Source organism: Fulmarus glacialis, unplaced genomic scaffold (assembly GCF_000690835.1).
Source record: "Fulmarus glacialis isolate BGI_N327 unplaced genomic scaffold, ASM69083v1 scaffold17711, whole genome shotgun sequence".
NCBI lineage: Eukaryota > Metazoa > Chordata > Aves > Procellariiformes > Procellariidae > Fulmarus > Fulmarus glacialis.
This window is the reverse complement of record NW_009193593.1, coordinates 1-20,999: the sequence shown is the minus strand read 5'-3', so window position 1 is coordinate 20,999 and position 20,999 is coordinate 1. Positions and strand designations below refer to the sequence as shown.

At 38.7% G+C, this 20,999-nt stretch overlaps 1 protein-coding gene across 1 annotated transcript; it reads right to left on the bottom strand.

Annotated features, from left to right (window-relative positions):
* Positions 1–3,140: 3,140 nt before the first annotated feature.
* UBA6 (ubiquitin-like modifier activating enzyme 6) lies at positions 3,141–20,285 on the bottom strand (the record flags this gene model as incomplete). The annotated part of the gene is made up of 23 exons (XM_009587509.1): positions 3,141–3,751; positions 6,080–6,174; positions 6,552–6,639; positions 7,445–7,572; positions 8,219–8,412; positions 8,583–8,585; positions 9,372–9,489; positions 10,076–10,147; positions 10,835–10,904; positions 11,799–11,862; positions 11,968–12,019; positions 12,944–13,072; positions 13,678–13,758; positions 13,869–13,958; positions 15,022–15,127; positions 15,715–15,896; positions 17,209–17,286; positions 17,655–17,735; positions 17,926–18,004; positions 18,215–18,282; positions 18,910–19,053; positions 19,468–19,534; positions 20,209–20,285. Coding segments are annotated over 23 exons (2,202 nt in total), but the record flags the coding sequence as incomplete, so codon positions are not given.
* Between the last annotated feature and the right edge of the window lie 714 nt (positions 20,286–20,999).

Below are 20,999 nucleotides of genomic sequence, written 5' to 3'. Positions count from 1 at the left end.
AAAACAGGAGATAATTAACAGGGATGGATAAACCTACAAGCTAATAAGCCAGTTGCATTTGGCTGAAATTCAGTTCCCTTCTTCAAACAACTAGCCTACAGCCACATTGTTTCAAAGACACAAGGAAAAATTAAGAACATAAGTAAAGGCTTTAGATAAGTTCATGTTTGATACAAGTTGACAGATATACAAACTCTCTGCCTAGCTCAAACCCGCATTATTTCAGGATGTGAGATGCCATAATGAGGTGACAGGGTTTCTGCATTCACAGAGGCCCAGCTGGTGCCAGAGTTGTTCTTTCTATGTAATCATTATTCTTGAATAGCACTTTTTTTTTTTTAAATAGAGATTCACGTATTCACCATATGGTGGAAAAAAGCTGAAAATGTGTACTTTTTACTCCTTGTATAGGTAAATGAAGGCCTAAATCCATCAGACCCACCAAAACAGTCTTGTTAACAGTAGCATGATCTTCACACAGAATCCTCACTACTCCTAGCATTAAAGAAACATGGAGATTAACCACACAGAACAGTTGAGCTGGGTGCTAAATGCCTTGTGTTTTGCATGCACAAACATTCCTGCACCTATTAAGAATGCGAGAAATTAAAGGAAAATTAGTGTAAATATGAGCAAACTCTGTAAGAAAGCATTTGAATGAGAAAGATCTTTAATACTGATATAAAACTTCATCTCTGCAAGTCAACTGCTCTTTCAAAGAAAAACATTTTGAAGGAAAGCTATTCAAAGTGTTCTAGTGGAAAGATAGTTCTTCACTGCTGCAGGGAGATTGCTAGCTCTAGCTACTCCATCGGAATAGAGCATCAAACAGTCCTAGACACACACAAGCTTTCATTACAATGAAAAAAAAAAAAAGAAAAAAAAACCACAGTTCTTAGATTCCAGGTAGTGCTACGAGCCTCTGCACTGCTAGCACTGGTAGTGACAATGCTGGAGTTCTGGAAGACCAGCACCCCAAAATTCACTTGCCTGGTTTGATTGAGCCCTTTTAGTGTGATCATGCTGAGCACCTGCAGAGACTTTTGATAAAAAGCAGCAACAGATTGAGAAATGGGCTGTATCAAACACAAATTCACACTGAATTGGCTCACTCCACTCTGCACAACCTTCAACATAAATACATTTACTCTCCGTATCAGCAATTCAGAAAGTTAAAACATGAAAAACAATTTTAATGAGCCACTTGACATGCACAGTTCTTCCATATAAAGTCCTCTTTAGGTTATTACTTGTAAGATTTTACTTAGGTTAACTTATATCCAGAAAATTTTAAAGGTCTGCTAATAAATATCTAGAGCTATTGTGCATTTTCAGTTTTTCCATCAGCAATAGTTTAACTCAGCAGAACCCACCCATAGAACAGACATCCATCCAACAGATACACACAGTAAGAGCAGCATAGAGATACAGCCATGTCTGTAAATTCTGGCCCCGATCCCTGCCAACCTCGACCTGGACTTTTTGGCAAGGGTTTCAGAAAGCTGTATGCATTGTCATTAATAAAAGCCATACCATTAATTGTATCTGAAAATTTACTTTAAACCCTGAGGACCGTCAGATGGCATTCTAGCAAAGTACTCAGACTTTACTATTTTTATATGCTACTTACTTCGAAAGCATAAGCGTGATGTTAACACCACACTAGCGTACCAGAGTGTACTTACTAAAAGTTTCATTTGTTTCCCAGTCTCCAACTGTGAGAGGGGACAGTGCTTTTGACTTGACCTAATCCTTTAAGTGATCCTTAGCACTAATTAGTTGATTTCAGCTAAGAGTTCAGATTCTCATACTGCCACAGTGAAATATATTTTCATTGTTAATTAGAACTGGAAATTTAATGTCTGCTTGTGCCTTCTCTGCACTCTAAATGTAGTCATCTTTTCTCCTGTTTCAAAAAGTTTCTCTAAAAGAAATTCTTAAAAAAAAAAAGAAATAAGTTAGGTAGTTTAAAAAGCAGTATTATTAATCTAGAAAATTATATCTATAAACGAGACTGACTGTAAAACTATATACACCTTCCAGAAGATATCCTGCACGTAAGACTAAATCCCAAATATTGGAATAATTGTGTTGATTCCTATTCCTATTGTTGAAGCTATTCACTTCCATACATCTTGGTGTTCAAGTTGCCAGCCTGAGAGCTGTTATTCCTGACTACAACTAACCGAGAAGGGAAAAAAGGAGAGGTAAAATTCCTGGCCAATAATGTTCATTAAATCCGAAGATATCCCTAAAGCTTAATAAATTATCATCAAGGCTAAATGGCTAAGTAGCCAACAGCTTTTGCAACAGCTGCAGGAGATAATGTGCAATCACAATCTCTAAAGCTTAAACACATTAAAAGGTTTTCCAGTTCATAGGTTTTCATTCTAACCTCACTTCACTCTACCATCATTGGGAGAAAAGAACTACCAGCTCAACTATCCAGTGTTTAAATGATAGAGAAAGTAAGGTGGTGTCACAGATGTTTCTGTAACACATCTCTGCCTCACCACAGCAGCAAAGCTGGTCCCTAATTATTTCCGATTAAGCAGATTCTTTCTACTTAAATATCCTAGTAACTGACTGATGATAAAAACCTCAGTGTTCAGTGCAACTCAGACTTGTGCTGTGGCCAGGTGTACAGCATAACCATTCGCTATAAGGAAATGGTACCAAAAGGAGCAGCTGAGGAAACAGTGTTTGCTATGACAAACATCTAGAGCCATTTGCCTTTTCCTCCTTTCAAAGTCATCATTTGCTACAGTGTTTTTAATTTGGTGAGGGCAGAAAGGCTCAACCACACCAAATATTTTTCTCTTTCTTGAAGACAAAGTTTTACTGTTTAAAGTATTAACTCAGCTCTCCGATAGGTTTCCACTTTCCCCATATTGCAGTATTCCCCAAAGAACAGTCTTAGTGCAGATAATCAACCATTCCAGCTCTCTACTCCAGGGGAGCTGTGACAATTTACACCTACCCAAGACGTGCTTCCCTATGTTCCCATGTTGAGACTGACATAAGATAGCTGCTCTGACACATAGCATCACTTAACTGTTCAGAAGAGAGCACCGACAACACAATAAAGCAGTTCATCTGCTTTTAAGTGGGAGTTTAAACCTTTTGGATGGATTAAATCTCACGTGTAGATGGCAAGAATGAAATTCTTGTTTGAGAATTAAGTAATATATGAAATCGATTTGAGTTGTTCTTAGAATACCAGGAGTATCGTAAAATGGCAGTTTCCCCAGTTTTTGCACTCTTCTCTAAGTAACACCTAATTTGCTCATGGGGACCATTTGTTAGGTTCACCATTCTTCTTGCTTTCTTCAGCTCCCCACAAGTTAATACAAATCTTGTCTTTAAGGTAAGGACTGTACTGGACATTCCATCTCATGGAGTGACCAATCCTCCTTTGAGCAAACAGGTTTGAAGAAAATGGGAGCAGATGAAACATAAATCCAGTTTGTCTTCAGTGCAAAGCCACTGATTTTCACCATTTGCTTTAATTAAGGCTTCACCAAAAAGAAATATATAGTACCATCTTTAATAGCTGAAAATTAGCACACTCCTTTCAGAACAAATGGTCCAGGAGTGACTTTTGTGTCTCTGCCATCAATTGTCTTCCTGAACAAAGTAGTATCTCACTGGCGGCCCTGGCAAGTCTTCCTCTCCATCAGTCTCTGGAGCAAACGATACTGTCAAATCCACATACTTCTTATCAGCTGATGGTTTCACAAGTTTTTGCATCCTACAGGGAAACGAAGAACAGGTTGTTAACGTACGAGAAGGAGGATTGGCAGTGGGAATTCAGGGCCAGACTAAGATGAATTTCACTGCCAGCAATGAAGCCAAACATACTAGAAACCAGATTAAAATGGAGAATAAGCCGCTTTTTAATTTTGACACAAAAGCTGTTCCTCTTGCTATACCTGAGGTATAGCAAATGGTATTCCATTTTCTTGATAGACTTAGCCCGTTAGTGAGCTATTACGTTGTTCACTAACAAGTGCTCAGCACAAAAGAGAAAAGAAAATGGCCAGTTTTGGAAGGGATTCCTCACCAACATGATTTCTCTTTGGCGTCCTAATGAGGCACAAGGCAAAGTTAGCTTTCTGTGCAGGATTCTGGACAATGAAGAGGAGTAAGTTCTCGGTCTACCAATAATGGCTGGTTTTAATACGTTATTAGGGAGAAGCACTCCAGTGCAGACACTAGATACAGAGTTCTGATGGAAAGTAATTCTACTGGAGTTAAGACTTGTTATGTCCTTGAATTTCGAAGGCGAATGGCAATGGGCGGGGGCGAAACAGCCAGGATCTGGGACTTCTTCCTTTATGACCACAATGTGAGTTTAAACTAGGTAAGCGTGTCACGTCTCAGCGCAACTTCCCCCCTTTTGCTCTCCACAATCTCAAAAGCTACAGCTATTGCTTGGAAGTTGCCCAATAAAATACTGAAGTAGAAGGTCAATCAACCTCACTTTCATTACATATCTTTGGATGTCTCAAAATTATTTTCTTGCCAACTCTGAGCACCAGTTCATGAGGCAAGCTCAAACGCTAGGAGGCTGGGGGAATACAGTCACTCATTTCTATTCCTCACATGTCCCTTAGGGAAGGATTTCCCTTCTGGCTATGCTTTAGCACGCAGGTCAAAAAGCTGCTTTCCCCAAAGTACTTGGTCCCTTGCAAGAACACAAAACATTAGCCTCTGCTCAGCAGAGGTACTGAGGTCATATCAATTTGCATGAGGAAGCCCCAAGCTACAGAGCAAGGCAGATAACTATGTTTCTAAAACTTGCTTTTAAGGAGTATGCTACCAGTCAATGCTGTAATTCTGAAATGAAGACAGAGTCTTGCAATGCTTGTCATATTACAGCGAGAGAAAGATTTTAAACACCTTAAGAAAAAAACAAACACACAAGCAAGACCAGAGTTTGCTGGGCAAATATCTTATAAAGCTTTTGGGACTGTTTGTAACAGAACAGTTGCTGTAACTACATGGAAAGCTTGAACAGATTCTCAGGGTAATAAGAAATCCTGATATTCACAAGGAGGCAGCTGCACACAATGCCTTTGACTTCATTACACACCCCACTCATTCCAAATGATTTCTACAGCTGTAGGGGAAAGAACATAAACAACTTACTTTGAGATAGGTTGTAAATTCATATCTTAGTGTGCCAGGCACTCTAAAGGCAGTACCAACATAGAGGCTCTTCTCTCCCTGGAAGTTTGAAGTAGCTTGCACATAACATATACTACTACTTTGCCTGACGTTACCTACTGGCAGACCTTCGAAACAGTACTGATCAATGCATCTACTTGCTCTAGCAAAGCCTGTGAGCACTGACCAGCATACACTTCACAGGAGCTGTGAGGAACAAATTTTGAACTAAAGAAGTTCAATCAACATTTAAGGTAGAACTAAATCTGGGTGAGATCTGGCTGTTACTTTGCAAAGGCCTGTCAGTCAAAAACCAATGTCCTGCCTTCACACCCTCCCAAACTTCCAGTTTGTTATACCCCAATTTCCTGTCCGTGAGCGGCACTGCAAAGACTTGTAAATGTCTTCATTTTTAAAAGGGCTAAAGTGAGCTAGAATCTCAAGGAATTACTATGAACTGAACAGACTTCCAGAAATCTCAATCTGCAACCAACACATTAACTCCTTCCTCAATAAGTTTTCTCATTCTTTCAGAGCTAAGTTGCTAAATACCACCATTCATTTTAAGCCAGTTTAAAAAGGTTGGATTAGTCTTGTTCTGCTTGAATCAAGGTACATTCTTTCCCAAAAAAAAACTTACTGTCAGACTTCTTTGGGTTTCTCATTCTGGCATTCATCAGAGTAGCATTTTGCAAGTCTCCTGCCCTCACCACAGAAGTTAATTTACTTTCCCTTTTTTTTCCCCCCCCCTCAAAAGGAAGAAATTACCTTTTTTCTTTCCCAAATATTAACAACTAGCAACCACTTCGAAAGAAAATATTGCTGTCAAACATACGCCCTTATGATACAACAGCGAACGTAATTTGTACGTGCACTTGCATCCCTCGATCCATTTTCCAGTTATACTTACGTCAGCTTTAATCTTTTAATGTGACCTGGCATCACAGGAACATACAGCATTTTGACTCCCTGTACAACCATAGTTGGTTCAATTCCATATTTCTCCTGGAATTCACAAATTAAAACTTATTAAAGGACTAGGACAGCTGCACAAGCCAGCAGATACTACTACTGCTAATACTACAAAATATATTCAAAAAATATTCAAAACCATAGGATCCCAACCAGAAAACTTACATGGACACTGACAGAAGTTTTATTAAGATACATTTGAGCCAATCAAGTTAACAAGGAATTTGAAAATAGGCTTGGATGCGTTTACTTAGAGACATTCCTGTTGACATTAATTCTTTCTAGAATTACTCTGGTTTGAACAATAACTTGGTAAAAGAAAAAAAAAAACCACCCAAACCAACAACCCAAAACAAGAAACCCCTTTCCTCTCATCTTGTATTAACCTGGTACAACAGACGATAACTTACTCTGACAGCATTTATAAAGTCCAACAGCGTAAAATCCTCTTTCCCATAAATTGTCCACCTGTCCCAGATTGTAAATGATATCCCATTTCTGTTTTAAAAAGAGAAATGTTGGTTGTTACTTTAGAATGTGAACTCAGGCACTTCCTTTAAACGTGTATTGAAGAACTGCTAACTCTTCCAGCAACTTGCTGTTTTGTCTTGAGCAAAAATCTCTTCCCTCTCTGCTGCCATTTCTCCAGCCCTTTGACCTGGCTAAGCACAAGACACAGTAAGAACTCTGAGTAAACATGGTATCTTGCAATGAACTTACTGAGTTTTCAGACTTACTGAAAAATAGCTCTTGTACTGACTAAGATGCAGAAGCGTGTCCAGTCTGTGCAGACAGGATGTTTACCAAAAACCATGCCGCACATCTAACTTACCTAGATTTTTAAAGCCTCACTAGCAACAGCTTCCACTGAAAACAAAACTAAGCCCTTAAAACCACTGTTTTTAAAATTAGGACAGAAGAGTATGTGCTGCATTTTCCAAACAGGAAGTTCTTGAGCAATGCATTAGGGGACACCCTTGGTGGTACTAAGAATATCACTTACACCTTTAGCAGTACATAGTAAATGCATAATAGAGTTTGATAGCAAGCACTAAGTGATTCATGATCTTCCAAGTTTAAAGAACAAGAAAAAAATAACCTTCAATATCTGTAACGTTTAATTAGAGCATGACCGTGAACTGTGGTTCCATCATAGTTCTGCTCTGCGACCACATAAGGCATTAACCTGGTTATCTGGATTTAATAACTGTACAAACTTCGCACTTCTTGTAAAGGCTCACCAAGTTCTAAGCATCAATTACCAGGTTTCCAAATACCGCCCTTCTGCCATTGTCCTTCCTACCTGATTTCCGTTCTTCTTACTTCAGCAGTTTCTGTAAAGACCATTATGGGAATGGCTAGGTTCAGAAAACAGTTCTTGTATGCATCAGCTGGGTAGCCACCCACAACTTTGATGAGTTCCAGTGCAACCTGCAGCAAATAAGAATCCCATACTTCCATGAGACCAAACAGAGGCTTTAGGTACTGTGTTATCAACACTAGTTTAGTTGAAAGGCCAGCAACTACAGAGTAAGTTGTTAATGAGATCAGCCTTTGTCCAATCGGCAGAGTAAATCACATCTGGAGATGCAACCCAATATGCCGCAGAAATCAGTTCTGTTGCTGCTAATGGAAATATTTAAAATGTTCAAAAGTGTTCCTAATGTAGGACTCTTCCAAAATTGTTTAATTCAAGACACCTCCATAAAGCATGCAGTTCTGTTGAGGTGCATGGATGTGAACTACTAGAGAACAGATCCTTTCCACTCTTGGCAGTGGGACTCTGAGAGAAATTAATATTAACTGCAGAAAACAAACCAAAATGCTGATCTCTAACTCCTCTTTCTGGGCAGCAGATCAGAAATAAAAGCACCAAGGGCTTACCACATCTAGAACCAAGAGTGACCTTTTGTATTGGTACATGAGAAAAGATGATTATTAAATTTGAAATAAACCCATTTCTTTAACGAGGCTCTGTCAGGGTAGTGTTAAACAATATCCAGACAACAGTGGTTTTAGGCAAGGAACAGTAAGAGAAAGAAATATGCATTTTAAGCATTTTAAAAAGCATACTCACCAGCCCCGATACTGCAGCAGTAGCTGTTGCAATTGCAGGAATAATCTTTCCAGCAATGCGCTTTGTTTTGAACCGATCTGCTGGTTCAATGTTGTACATCTTGGCTCGCAAGTTTGAAGCTGCTGTTATGAAATCTATATGCCCATTACTATCATCATCTTTTTCAAAGCAGATGGGCTTCATTTGCAAGTCATCTGGTCATGAAAAAAAAAAGAGCAAAAATTATTATTAGAAAACTGAAGATGTTCTAAACATAAGTTATAGGGAACTGGAACCTTAAATTTAAAATTTCACATTTTGGAGCTTGGTGCCTTACTTATAACTTGCTTTCTCACGTTAGAAGCAGAAATGCCCCTATCAATACCAGCTGTTAAAAGTGAGTAATGAAAGAAATACCAGCAGAGCTCCATAATTTTATTTTCCTTGCAACACCAGGAATAGATTTTGGACAGTTCTATGGATGTTTCTTATATAGCCCACCTCGCTATTGCTCCATCCTGGGAGAATTCCGTCTGTAAACTTTGTTCGTCTGTAACCATTTCACTACGGACTCAGTAGCATGGGAGACAGAGGTGTGGGTTGACTCTCCATGGGATGGGTTAGAGCTAAGCTAATCTTTTTCCCCTGTGTTCACAAGCTAAAAATGCATGCATGTAGTTGTTGCCCAATGACCTCTTCATGAGGCCAGGCACAAAAATGGGATTCAAGCATCCTCATTTTAACATATCTAGAAGATGCTGAAGATGACTAACAGCCTTCACAATTTAGGGTAATTTCAGGTTGATTCCTGTAAGTAGTAACTCTCATCCTTCTCATACCAGAATCACTTTCAGTCCATCTGGGATCTAGCCAGCACCCTTTCCCTCCTTACAGTTCAATTCCCTGCTGCCTGCTTGCTGTCATCAGGGTTGTACTTACATACAAGTATAACAGAGAACCCTAAAACGTGCAGGAATCTCAGAAATACAGAAGCATAGGGTAACGTCAAGCAATAAGGACAGTTATCTGTATGGCACTTCAGAAAGCTTTAGATATCAGCTATCTGCTTCTTGCAGAATTACAGAACTGCTTTATCCAAAGACCCGAATATCATGCTACTGGCAGTGCAACTGCAAGATGTTACTAAGCTTTGAAGCTAGTTTGCACTACTCACTTTCCAGAGCTTCATTGGACAGTATAGACTTCTCCAGCTGGAAAATAGCATTTCTTTCATCCTCACTGCTGACTGGAATATGATCTGGCTTTCTTGCAGTTTCATCAGTCTGTACAACCTGCAAGTGTGTGCAGTGCTTGAGTAATAAAATCCATGAATTTTGTACAGCACAAGTGTGAAGTGTACTAGATTTTCTGTCTTCCCTGCAGTCTTTCCTCCCCAGTTCAAGAGAGACGTAGACTTACTGGAGCAAGTCCAGCCAAGTGCCACAAAGATCATTAAAGAACTGGAGCATCTCTCATACAAGGAGAAGCTGGGACAGTTCAGCCCGGAGAAGAGAAGGCTCAGTGGGATCTTATCAATGTGTATAAATATCTGACGGGGGGAAAGCGCAGAAGGCATAGCCAGATTCTTTTCACTGGTGCCCAGTGACAGGACAAGGGGGTATGGGCACAAATTGAAGTGCATAAAATTCTGTAAGAAACATATGAAAATATTTTAAAGAAAAAACAAACAAAAAAACCCAAGCAAAACTGTATGGGCCATATCAAGTTGAAGCAGTCCTGTATGCCACACTCTTGTTTCCCCAAAACACATTTTAGTTTGTTTATTTCTCATAGGCATCAATGCAAGAAGTAGTTGGGAGATGTGGGACACTGCTTGTGGACTTTTTTTTTTTCCTTTAAACTAAGTATCACACTTACTTTGTTTGAAGGTCTGAACTCTGGTACCTTCACAGCTGAAATAATCTTCAAAATAGTTTCCTCTGACAAATCCTGTTATGGTTTTTAAGAAAAACAATTTAAATTCACATCAACTCAAAAAGGCCCCCATAAAAAGATTGTATACCCAGTAACATTTTCAAAGAATACCAAAACCAAAAAATCCCACAAACATTCAATGATGTTTCAGTGAAACATCATCATTGAAACACCAAATGATGTTTCAGTTGCCATAGTGAACCAGAGTGGTGTGAAGTGCCTAGCACTTGAAAACTGAACAGAACTGAAGTGTAAACAGGACTTACAGGAAGACCCAATTAGAAAAGAAAAAGGGTAACAAGAAAAACAAAGGTTATCATCACAGACACTGTGAGTAGTAAAAAAAAAAACCTCCCAGACCATAGCTAAGACAATTAAAAAAATGCCTTAAAGAGATCTTCTCCCAATTCAGTTATTATATTGCACATGAAATAGGTCCATCAAAATAAGAATTCCCGAGTTCAGTGCTTACTGAAAATACCCAATACACTGCTCATTTCTTCGCTGGGTTAGGGATTTAAATAAAGACGACTAAATGTAAGCAGTTGCTGAACAGCCAGTGCTGAACGATAGATTACTTTAAGAATCACTTTAATCAGTTTCTGATCAGTTCTTGGAAAGAATTGGGAACTGGGCATCAGGCCAAAACTGAACACATACATCCAAGTTATGTAATGAGAACACTGTTACAGTATGGATTACCTTTTCTGTGAAAGGAACACAGTACACTGTTGCAAAGAGTTTTGCTGCACTCAAAATGAAACCATAGTGCCTGAAGAAAAGAGGAACACAATTATTTTTGTTTGCTTGGTTTTTTACTTCAGTTCCCCAAAGGTTTGCAATCATATTCAAAGAGGTCTTGAAAAACACACACAGAGAAACAGAATTTCCACCCTTCAGCACACACAGTACAAAACAGGTGACAGATTTTGAGGGACTCAGAAGCCCTCCCCAAAACTAAGCAAACTTTGATGAGTGAAGAGTTATTTAATGAAAACCACATTTCCTTAGCCTCTGCAGTCAAGAAAACAACTACAAATGCTTACATGGCATCAATATGATAATAAAAAGCTTCACCTTAGAAATACTTTGCTATTTGCCATGATCTCAGTTTTCACTCAAACTAAAAATGGCGATCCGGACAGTTTCTCAAAGCAGGTGTAGATATGCAGCAGATAAAGGCTTTTCAATCCTTCAACCACATCAATTTTTTTAAGTTATCTGTAATAACCAAGCCATCTAGATCAGACCCAAATTTTGATGAAGAAGAAAAGGGGTCCCTGCACTAGGTCATTTTAGGTAGTCAATTTAATTTGGCACATCCTGTATTTTGCAATGTGGGCCGATGGGGGCAGGGGGATACAACAACAACTCAGTAATTCTGTAGTCATGCAATAAATGAAATGGTTTGTTCTAAGCCATTTCACATTAGATGTTGTCAGAACTTCCCACAGCACCTCCCAATCCCATGTCAGTGAAAGTTAAATTACCTGCAGTGAAAGTATGAGACAGCTCACCGAATCTGCCACAGCGTAAGACTACGCACTGGTACCTATCAAGTACCAGTCTAACTTCTAGTGCTATAAAGCCATTGCCTTGCACTTTCTACTGTAGGGTGAGTTTTACAGGATGCTATAAAATGCATCAGTGGTAGTACCATACTCACAAAGGATCATTAAATTCAAACTTCACTGGGAAAGGTGGCCTCTTTGGTGACTGCCAAAACAAACCTGGTAAGAAGACAGACTTAAGATGAAATCCTAAGGAATAAGGAACAGCAACGCATGACGTACGCCATGAATTCACAATGGGCACAAAGGGGCATTTGTACTTACTTCCATCTTTTAATCGTGTATCAAGGGGAAATGAATGAAGGAGCTGAAGAGCCTAGAGGAAAAGCCAGAGCAGCTTTGGTAATTTGTCATATACACATTGACACGACCACACTAAATCAAGCCTTCTTTTAGTAATAGTGCGAAATCTTGATACAGCTTTTAAGACACTCCAATACGTAGCTGAAGTAATTTAAGGAGTTAAGAAAATCTAAGACGCCTGTGTCAAGATGTAGAGCTTAAAGACACAAGTACTACTAGACGGAGTGACTTGCCCATTCATTCACAGGACAAAGATGACAATGTTGCCTCACCTGTTCAAAGTCCAAGTAAGACACTCCAACAAGCGAAGCGTTCCCCCCACCCTGCTGTCACTTTAGGATTCTTGCATACGGATTCACAATTGGGAATGCAATGTTTTCTCAATACGACAACTACCACCAGAGCTTCCATACACACAGATATTATATGTTTATTAATACACAACATCATGATCACATCTTTCCTACAAAATTATACACACACATACTTTAAGCAACACTATGAACCAGATTCTCAGAATGACTGGCTTTTATTTCAGCCAACCTTTCTGTGACACCTTTGAGAAAATCAGGAATATGAAGATGTGTTCAGTAACAAAAGTTTAGTGGGCGAAACAAAAAGCCACTGTCCTTTATTAAAAGACATCCGATAATCCTGCTGCTCTGGAAAAACACAATACCTAGTCAGCTGGAAAAATGCCAAGGAAACTGCATGGGGACTACTGAACAGAGCCACTAGGAGTGTGTTAATAAGCTAGACTTAAAAGCCGTACAGTAGAAAGAAGAAGGGATGCAGCATTTTTAAGTTTCAAGTACAGTTTGTTATTTATAAAGAGACAGAAGTGAGTGCAAAGACTTGGACACCTAGTTATTAGGGCTACCAAATTTTCCAAAATCCTCATCAGTCTAGTGCCACCTCATTTCCAGGTCTTACTTACCTTATGGCTGAAATACTTCTCAAATTTTACTCTTGCTAGTTCCACACATTGAGTCCAGCTTCGCGGTCTTCTACTGAGTGTTTTAATAACATGAAAACAGCCTTCTAAGCTCTCCCCTGATTTTATTCTCTAGACCGAGAAGGAAATATGAAAATGTTAAAACAGACAAGATTTCTCCCAATCCAGTCAAACAGTAAATATGTTTTTAGTAAGTTATAGGCAAAAGGAAACAGAGGGTCACTTTGTGAAATATTATCCTTTATGTGATCCTCTCCACTGGGTTTTTCCCCAGGTGCTGTGGTCTACTTGATTTATTTCCACCCAGCCCTATGGACCATAGGCCATTATAGACTCACAAGAAAAGGTATTAAGCAATTTAATTTATTACATAATTGAATTCACTTGAAACTAAGTCTTCCCTTTATTTTTCCCAGCTGGTTGCACATCACTGTGACATCTACTATACACTCGCTAGCAGTGGCTCAGTATTTCTGATATTTCTACATCATGTACAGAGTACACATGAGCTAAAGAAGCAGACTTCGGCTCTTAGTTATAAGACACACCAGAAATACTGTTCCCATAAAAGATCAACTAATGACTTGGCCAAATAAGTCTTCAGGTTTTCTGAATAAAGTCAGAAAATAACCCAAATCTCACTGAACTTAAATAGAAACAAAATCCATAAAGCATTAGTTTAAACCCTGTATTTTACCCTGGCAACATTCCCCTACCTGTAAAACTTCTTCTGCTGATGGATAGGTTTGCCAGAATTTGTTAAACAATGAAGGCTTGTGAGAAAATGAACTTTCAAACTAGAAAATAAAAAGAACAAATATGGCATTTTGCAAGAAGTAGATCAGATCCCCTACCTTTCCAAATATACATTAAGTTATGCTGAACGCCAGTAAGCTTATTCCCCTACCTTATCTCTTGCCCACTGTATCGTATGCTCAATTGCAGCTGGGAAGGATTTCAAGGTGCAAAAAGGTATTTCTTCTTCTGGTGGATCCCGCTGTAATTAAGGAGAGTTGCGTATAGATGCAGGCTTATTAAAGTTTATTGCTAATAATAGCACCAAGAATTTCTAGACTATATAAGTTTAAAACTCCACTGTTACAAAATATAAGGTGGCTTATTTATGCTTAGAACAAGATTTGTTTTATGAACACTAACATATCACTTCCTGCTTGTGAAGAATAGTCTAAACTTGTATCACTGGAAAGCAAAGCTGAACTCTGAAACACAAACAGAAGAAACTGCCAGCCAGCTTTTCCAAGATGTGCAGTTCGCATTCACATACACTCTCAACATGAAATACGTGCTTTCACTCAAGGCCAGAAAGACTTCTTTCTTTGTGGACCCTAGCAAAACCGTTAGGATGCTCAAAGTCCTGTCTCTGTATCCACGTGTCACCATTTCAAGGTGTTCTCAACCAGCAAATTTCTACCTTGTAAAGGCAGTTTCACAAGAACTTAAACGCAGGAGTCTGAAGGTTCATTTCCCCCTTCCCCATTCAAACAAAACTGTTATGTATGCTTGTGGAAACTGGCAGACTAATTCTAAAACACAAAAAAACAAAAGCCACTAGAGGCTTGTGTTTCTCCTACCTGCCTGTGGAGGTGATATTCACCAAGAACAGAATGAGCAGGCAGAAGGCAGTCCTAAGAAAGAAACCCACAAGTACAAAACCAGTCTGCAATGCGATTGTGGGACTAGATTCTTATTTAGAAAGGAGTTTTCAAGGGGACAAAAAAAAAGGTCAGTCCCTTGGAAATGCTTCAAAATTAGGACTTTTTCCAAAGCTTGTGTTTCATGATTCATATAGTAGTTACTTTTAATTATTAGCCTAGGTGTAATCATCAGCTAGGTAGCAGACATGATATCTGTAGTCTGCTCAAATTTTATTTCCTGTGAGCTTTTCTTCAGAAACCGAGTAATAATTATTTCCGAATAGTACTGATCTTCAGCAACCCAAATAGGCCACTTATTTTAGACAGATACATAAACGATTAAAGAATCGGAGGGCATTATGGGACTAGCTACAGAAAGTAAGCGATGGTCTTAAAAACACTTACGTGACTATTATAGGATTCTGTCAGATGGGGCACAATAACTTCCGTGTGTCCTTTCGTTCCCATAGTTCCAGAGTCTATAAGAGGACGCAGGTTTGCTACACAACGACTGACATGGAAAGACACAGACTATCAGAACACAGCGTAATCACTACACTCTTGCCTTGCAGACATCACTGGAGTGTAACCAGAATTAACTCTAGGCACTTTCCGAAGAGTGGAAAGTTACACCAAACTCCTGAAAACAAGAGATTAAATAGGAAGAGCTATTTCAAGTTAGATCAGGATACCATAAACCTGACCCTGTCTGGATTAGGAGCATTAGTAATTTTGTTTAAATATAAACACCCCCCTTATAAATTTAAATACATATGCTTATGCATAAATAATTCAACCTTAAGACTGCCACAGTATTCTCCCTCTCATCAGACCTTGACAGCTATTCACTTCCAAGAACTCACTCCAAGGCTCTCTGCCACGTGAACAGTACCAGCTGCACGACATCAGAGTTGTTTTCCACCATGAGTATAAACCCCATCCTCCCCCCAGCCAGCATCCCTATAAAGGAGCAAGATAAATCTGAGCAATTAGCTATCAGATCTTACAAGCAGTTGCAGATCAGGAAGATTAAGAATAAAAAAGCAGAATTCACATAAGAATGTGAAAAGCAGCCCTCGCTTCCTTTCCACAACCTACCTATCAATGTATCTCCTTGCCTCCACATTGTCCAAAGCAGTCACAATCACATCTTGCTTGGTATAGAACTCATCGCTATAAGTGTTCTCAGTGGCTGGACAAACTTTATTAATATATGAGTCAATCTTTAAGTAAGGATTGATGTTCAGAGTTGCTTCTGCTGCAGTATAGCTTTTAGGTTTCTGAAAGTATAAATACATATATATATATATCAACAATATTCAGATAAAGAACTTCTGAGACACAGAAGTCTCGACTTCATTTGCTGATCAGACAATAATTCACTGACAGAAATATTAGTATGCAAAACATACAATAAAGGAAATTCTTTAATCATATACCCCCCCCACCAATAAATATCTTATTAATCTAGTTTTATTTTTAGTTTTATTTAAAGTAGTGCGTCAGAGACCACAAGGTGAAAGTACTTAAACGGTGCAGCAGAACTGTATCGAGTAACTGAAACTGATGCCATATGCTGCCTCTCATGCTCTCAAAATGCCATAAGAAAGGACCAGTTCATGACTGTCAGAGGATAAACCCATCAGTTATTGTGACTATGTCTATGCAGTATAGATATCAAACACCTGTGAACAATCACATTACTGCAAGGCATTCCACACAAAGCCAATTTCAGAAGCTAAACTGAAATAGAGTCCTTAACCTACCTGACACTTCTAACCATGCTACATTCAATTATCTAGGGATCAGCGCTTAGAACAGCAGAACCCAAGACAATGTGGCTTCTGAAAGCTTGCAGAGTTCACCTTCCATTTATCTATCCATCCAAAATGTAATCTGTTCCCAGATTTGCTAGACATAAACAGGAGGCAGAAAATTCAGCTGCTGGATTTTGGGCAGGGGAATCCCTTTTCCCCATTGCTGTGAAGATCCAAGCCACCTTTTTTATTTTGTGCTGTGTTTGCAAGTACAGAGATATTCTCTCTTCTTCAAAGGAATTAACAGTTTCTGTATCACGCATTTACTGAATGTACATGTTTTTTGGCCAAGCTATTTACCAGCTTAATGAAGACTGAATTAAGTCAGAAGACAGCAACTTTCGTCAAGTTCCATTAGCAGTAGTTCTTCTATTGAGAACACTTCCACCAGTGCTGTCTATCTATTTTTTGTTGTGTTTTTTTTTATTCTCCCCGAATTTCAATGGTATAGTAAAGCATTTCTGGCATATTAACCCACGGCAGCTTCTTATGCAACACAGCATTCCTCATCCTATTCTCAAGTTTGAGACATTTTATTAGTCAAAGACCAGTACAAATTAAGATCAGACCAGCCAATTCTACTCAACTGATACTAGTGATAGTGGGATGCCAACATAGTTCTAGGTATTGTTTTAAAAGATACTGGATTTCATTACAGCCTTTTAAGTCTTTTCTGGACAGAAGTACATACACTCAAAAGTTCAGCTCTCGGTGGGGACACAAGACAGGGGAACAGAACAATAGTCCAGAAAGTTTACTGAACAAGAAAGCCTACCTGTATGTGATGCGGTCGAAAAAGAAACTGCCTGTTCAGGTTGGATTTCTCTATCAAGTCTGGATCTGTAATTGTAACCTAAGTCAGAAGGGGCAAAAGCAACAGCTGAAGTTACAATTTAAGTGTAGCGCTGAGCAATAATCTTGATGAAATCTCTACAGAAACTTGTCAAAACAAAGCACTCCTGTTGGCATCCACTGTGGCTAACAGCTCTGCCTCTACTGACTGATTAAAACTTGTTTTAAAATCAAAATACAGTAAGACTGCTCCAAGTGTGTTCTGCTTCTAATCGCATACTACTTCCACTCTGAGGCCATTTTACCCTCTGCGCAGAGATCAACCTGAAATAAGGCTTAGATTTTTAACATTTTTAAGTAGTCTAATTATTTAATTATTCCTTGTCACATACTTTTTAATAAGCAAAGTGAGGTTAACAGGTGACTTACCAATCCTTTGTCTTGCCCAGTACCGACACCAAGAAGTGCAAAGTTTTTTAGCATTTCACAGCCTATCGCTCCACAGCCAACCTAAAGAAAATTACATTTTTAGAGTCAGAAACGCAAGAGAAAAGCAAGTATAATAGACAAGTCCCATTACAATTTTGGACCATTTTTTCTGCAGTGGCACACATCATCAGGGCAGCTCTCACTATTTTGAAGATGTTAGCTGTATCGACAAAGCATTTGCAAAAAGTGTAACAGTGTCAGTCATACTCACCAGGAAAACATTCAAATCATGCAGCTTCTGGCACAGAGAGTCTCCAATACAAGCCCTCAAGGCATCATACCTATCTCCCCTATGAAGGCATAGGAGACAAGTAAGTTGCCATTTATCACAGTAGTATCATTGATGCCAAACTGCATTTTGACATGAACTAAGAAAATCAGACCAAGTCCTCTATAATTCCTATTCCTCCCACGCTCAAATAGGACACACGTTCTCCACCTCAAACCTGTCCCTCCCGTAAACAACAGTACATAGAACAGCAGATTGTAGTTATATTTACCGTGGGAGAAATTCTTCAGAGCCCATCTTTTCTAGAGGTGTTACAATGTCTAGCATATCTATATATAGCTGTAAAAAAAAAGAAAAAAAAACAATCAAAACCTGTGAAAAACATTCATGTTATTTTCATTTAAGAAACAAAGTAAGTATTTTCTATGCACAACAGTCTAGAAATTCAGAAGCACTAAGTTTTTACTGTCAGTGGAAGACTATACAGCATTCAGTTCCCTACGGTTCACTTTACAATTTTAGTGGACAGGAAAAAGCACCTGGACACAGAGGGAAAAAAAAGCTCACTGAAACGTGAGCCGCAAGCTTTTGACTTCTGACAGGCATGTTACCCCTCCAAATTCTGACACTTATCCTGAGAGTCTGAAAGCACTGCTCTTATGTACAGTTGCTTAAGCTGGCATCTGGACTATATCACACCTTTGCAGCCATGCATTGACAGGGCAATGCTCTCCTTGCTTGTGGGGAAAAAAGAATGTGATGTCTGAACCCCAAATATGAAAATTTTAACTAAAACTGGATGCACTTTTATTGTGCACATTTTCCTAAATTCAGTCTCAAGGCTTTTTTTTTTTTCCCCTGTTATAGAAGTTGCTCAGGCTGTTCTGATCACATAGCATTCTCACACAACCATACATTCATAACACCACTGTCAAAATAAAAATCCAAAACCAAAGACAGCCTTACCCACTGTTGCAATGGAGAAAATTTTCCTGTTACTGCTTTCAAGACTTCCTGGCTAGCAACACCACCCACTGCTGCAGCCAGAGGAGCTAGAAATCCCTGAGCAGTCCTAGACAGCCATTTCACTACATCTCCATTCACCTGAGGCTGAAAAATAAGACATAATAACAACAGATTTATCCCTTCAATCGAGCAAGTCAGTGCTTGACAGTTTCATAGATTATTGTTTTTCAGTAAAAGACAGACAAATTATTTCACTCTGACTAGCAAAAAGGTTTCCAGCCAAGACAGATCCACTGTATACCCTGTACTTGTAATACGCATTTATCTAAAAACTGGATTCACATAGCCACAGGATTCAGCCTTCATGTCAGGTGAATGTTCGGTTGAACCCATGCTGACACACCATTCTGCTTCCTTGCATGGCCTTCAGAAAGCCAGCTGATCCATCTAAAGATGGATGCAAAGACCAGAACAAGGACCAACAGCTAAAGCATGATCTTTAGACAAGTAAATGAGCGCATCAGAAACGACTCATAATGATAATGATTCCTTACTCACTTTGTTTTCCAGTGTTTCACTTATAGACATGGCTATTTTCAGCATTTCCTCAGCATCTTGAAGGCATCTAGACACCAGGGTAGAAACAATAATGATCACTTAAACATTCCAGAGTCCTTCTAGGAACACAATCAATGGTGAAAAAGCACTAGATACAGTAGGAAGAGTTTGGAAATCTAGATTGGCTTTAACAGTAAGCATTAAAGATGCACTTCTAAATGTTACAGTTAGCTCAAGAACAGGAGTCTCAACGGAGAAGCCCATGTGCAAGTCCAGTCTTAAGATTTATACTTTGTAAGTAGTTTTGTCTTGTTTAACTCAAAATTATGCACATCAAGAACCACAGCTGAAAAAAATACTGACAATGAAAAACAAATCCTTCAGACTTTTTTTTAAAAAAAAAAAAATCCATAAGCCACAGGATAATTCAGGAATCACTGAAACAACTTTTCCATATTAACCCCACAATGTGAAAAAACTGGAACAGAGAAGGACTTCCTCCAGAAGCATTTTCTGTCTACCTAGGCCCAGAAAGTGCCACTGCTATATTGGGAAAGCCCTGTTACAAACCCAGACATGCATTAGGTAACATTTTTCACCTAGATTTCAACTTTTCATTTCTATGTCATCTATTAAGTACCAGACAGACAAGGTACCCTGCTGCACATCAAACCAGTAACTACAATAGAAGGAAAAATCTGTCTGATTCAAGGCTTAGCAAACACAAGACTGCTGCATTACCCAATGTTCGGTCCACGACCAAAGTTCTCCTGGAAGTGGTTCAAGGCAAGCATGGCAACATGAATCTGCAAAGGTGCCTGTTAAGACAACAACAGCTGTTGATCAGTTACAAACTTGAGAAAACTGAAGGAAACAAAAGCACCTATGTGAACGCTTCTATTACCATTTCACTTCCTTGTCTCTTAACCATACTGCTCCAAAAAAGTTTTTAAATAGCATTAAAAAGTGAATTTGAAATACCTTATTACTAATTGGGATTATAAAGTATTACTCAGTAGTAATGAAATACCCTTCACACACATTCAGCACCCACTTCAACTAAGTCCAACTAAAGAGTCCCCAAAACAACTTAGTGCTGAAATTGGAAAACACAGTAATCTTCATTTAACTAGACATTAGAATGCATTGCATTTTGCCAAATATCAATAGCAAAGCCCAGCATTAAGGGTCAAAAGTAGAAAATCTGAACAGGCAAGTTAGACCTTACATTATCAAACAAACAAAAAAATCATTAGACCAACTTTTTTAGTTTAAGATTTTAATAAGCCCGAGACTTACATGCCTTGCATGTCCATAATACTTAACTAAAACTGTGTTAGAGACAAATACTGCTAGCTTCCTCTCAGATTTTAAAAATACCTCTGAATCATTTTTTCAAAGAGAAAAAAAATTTATTCTTACACTTTTAACTCCAGTTTCCAACCAACCTATGATCACCTTTTTCTGATTATCCCAGCTTTGATACCAGTGGGATTTTTATCAACCAAACATAGAATCATAGAATCATTAAG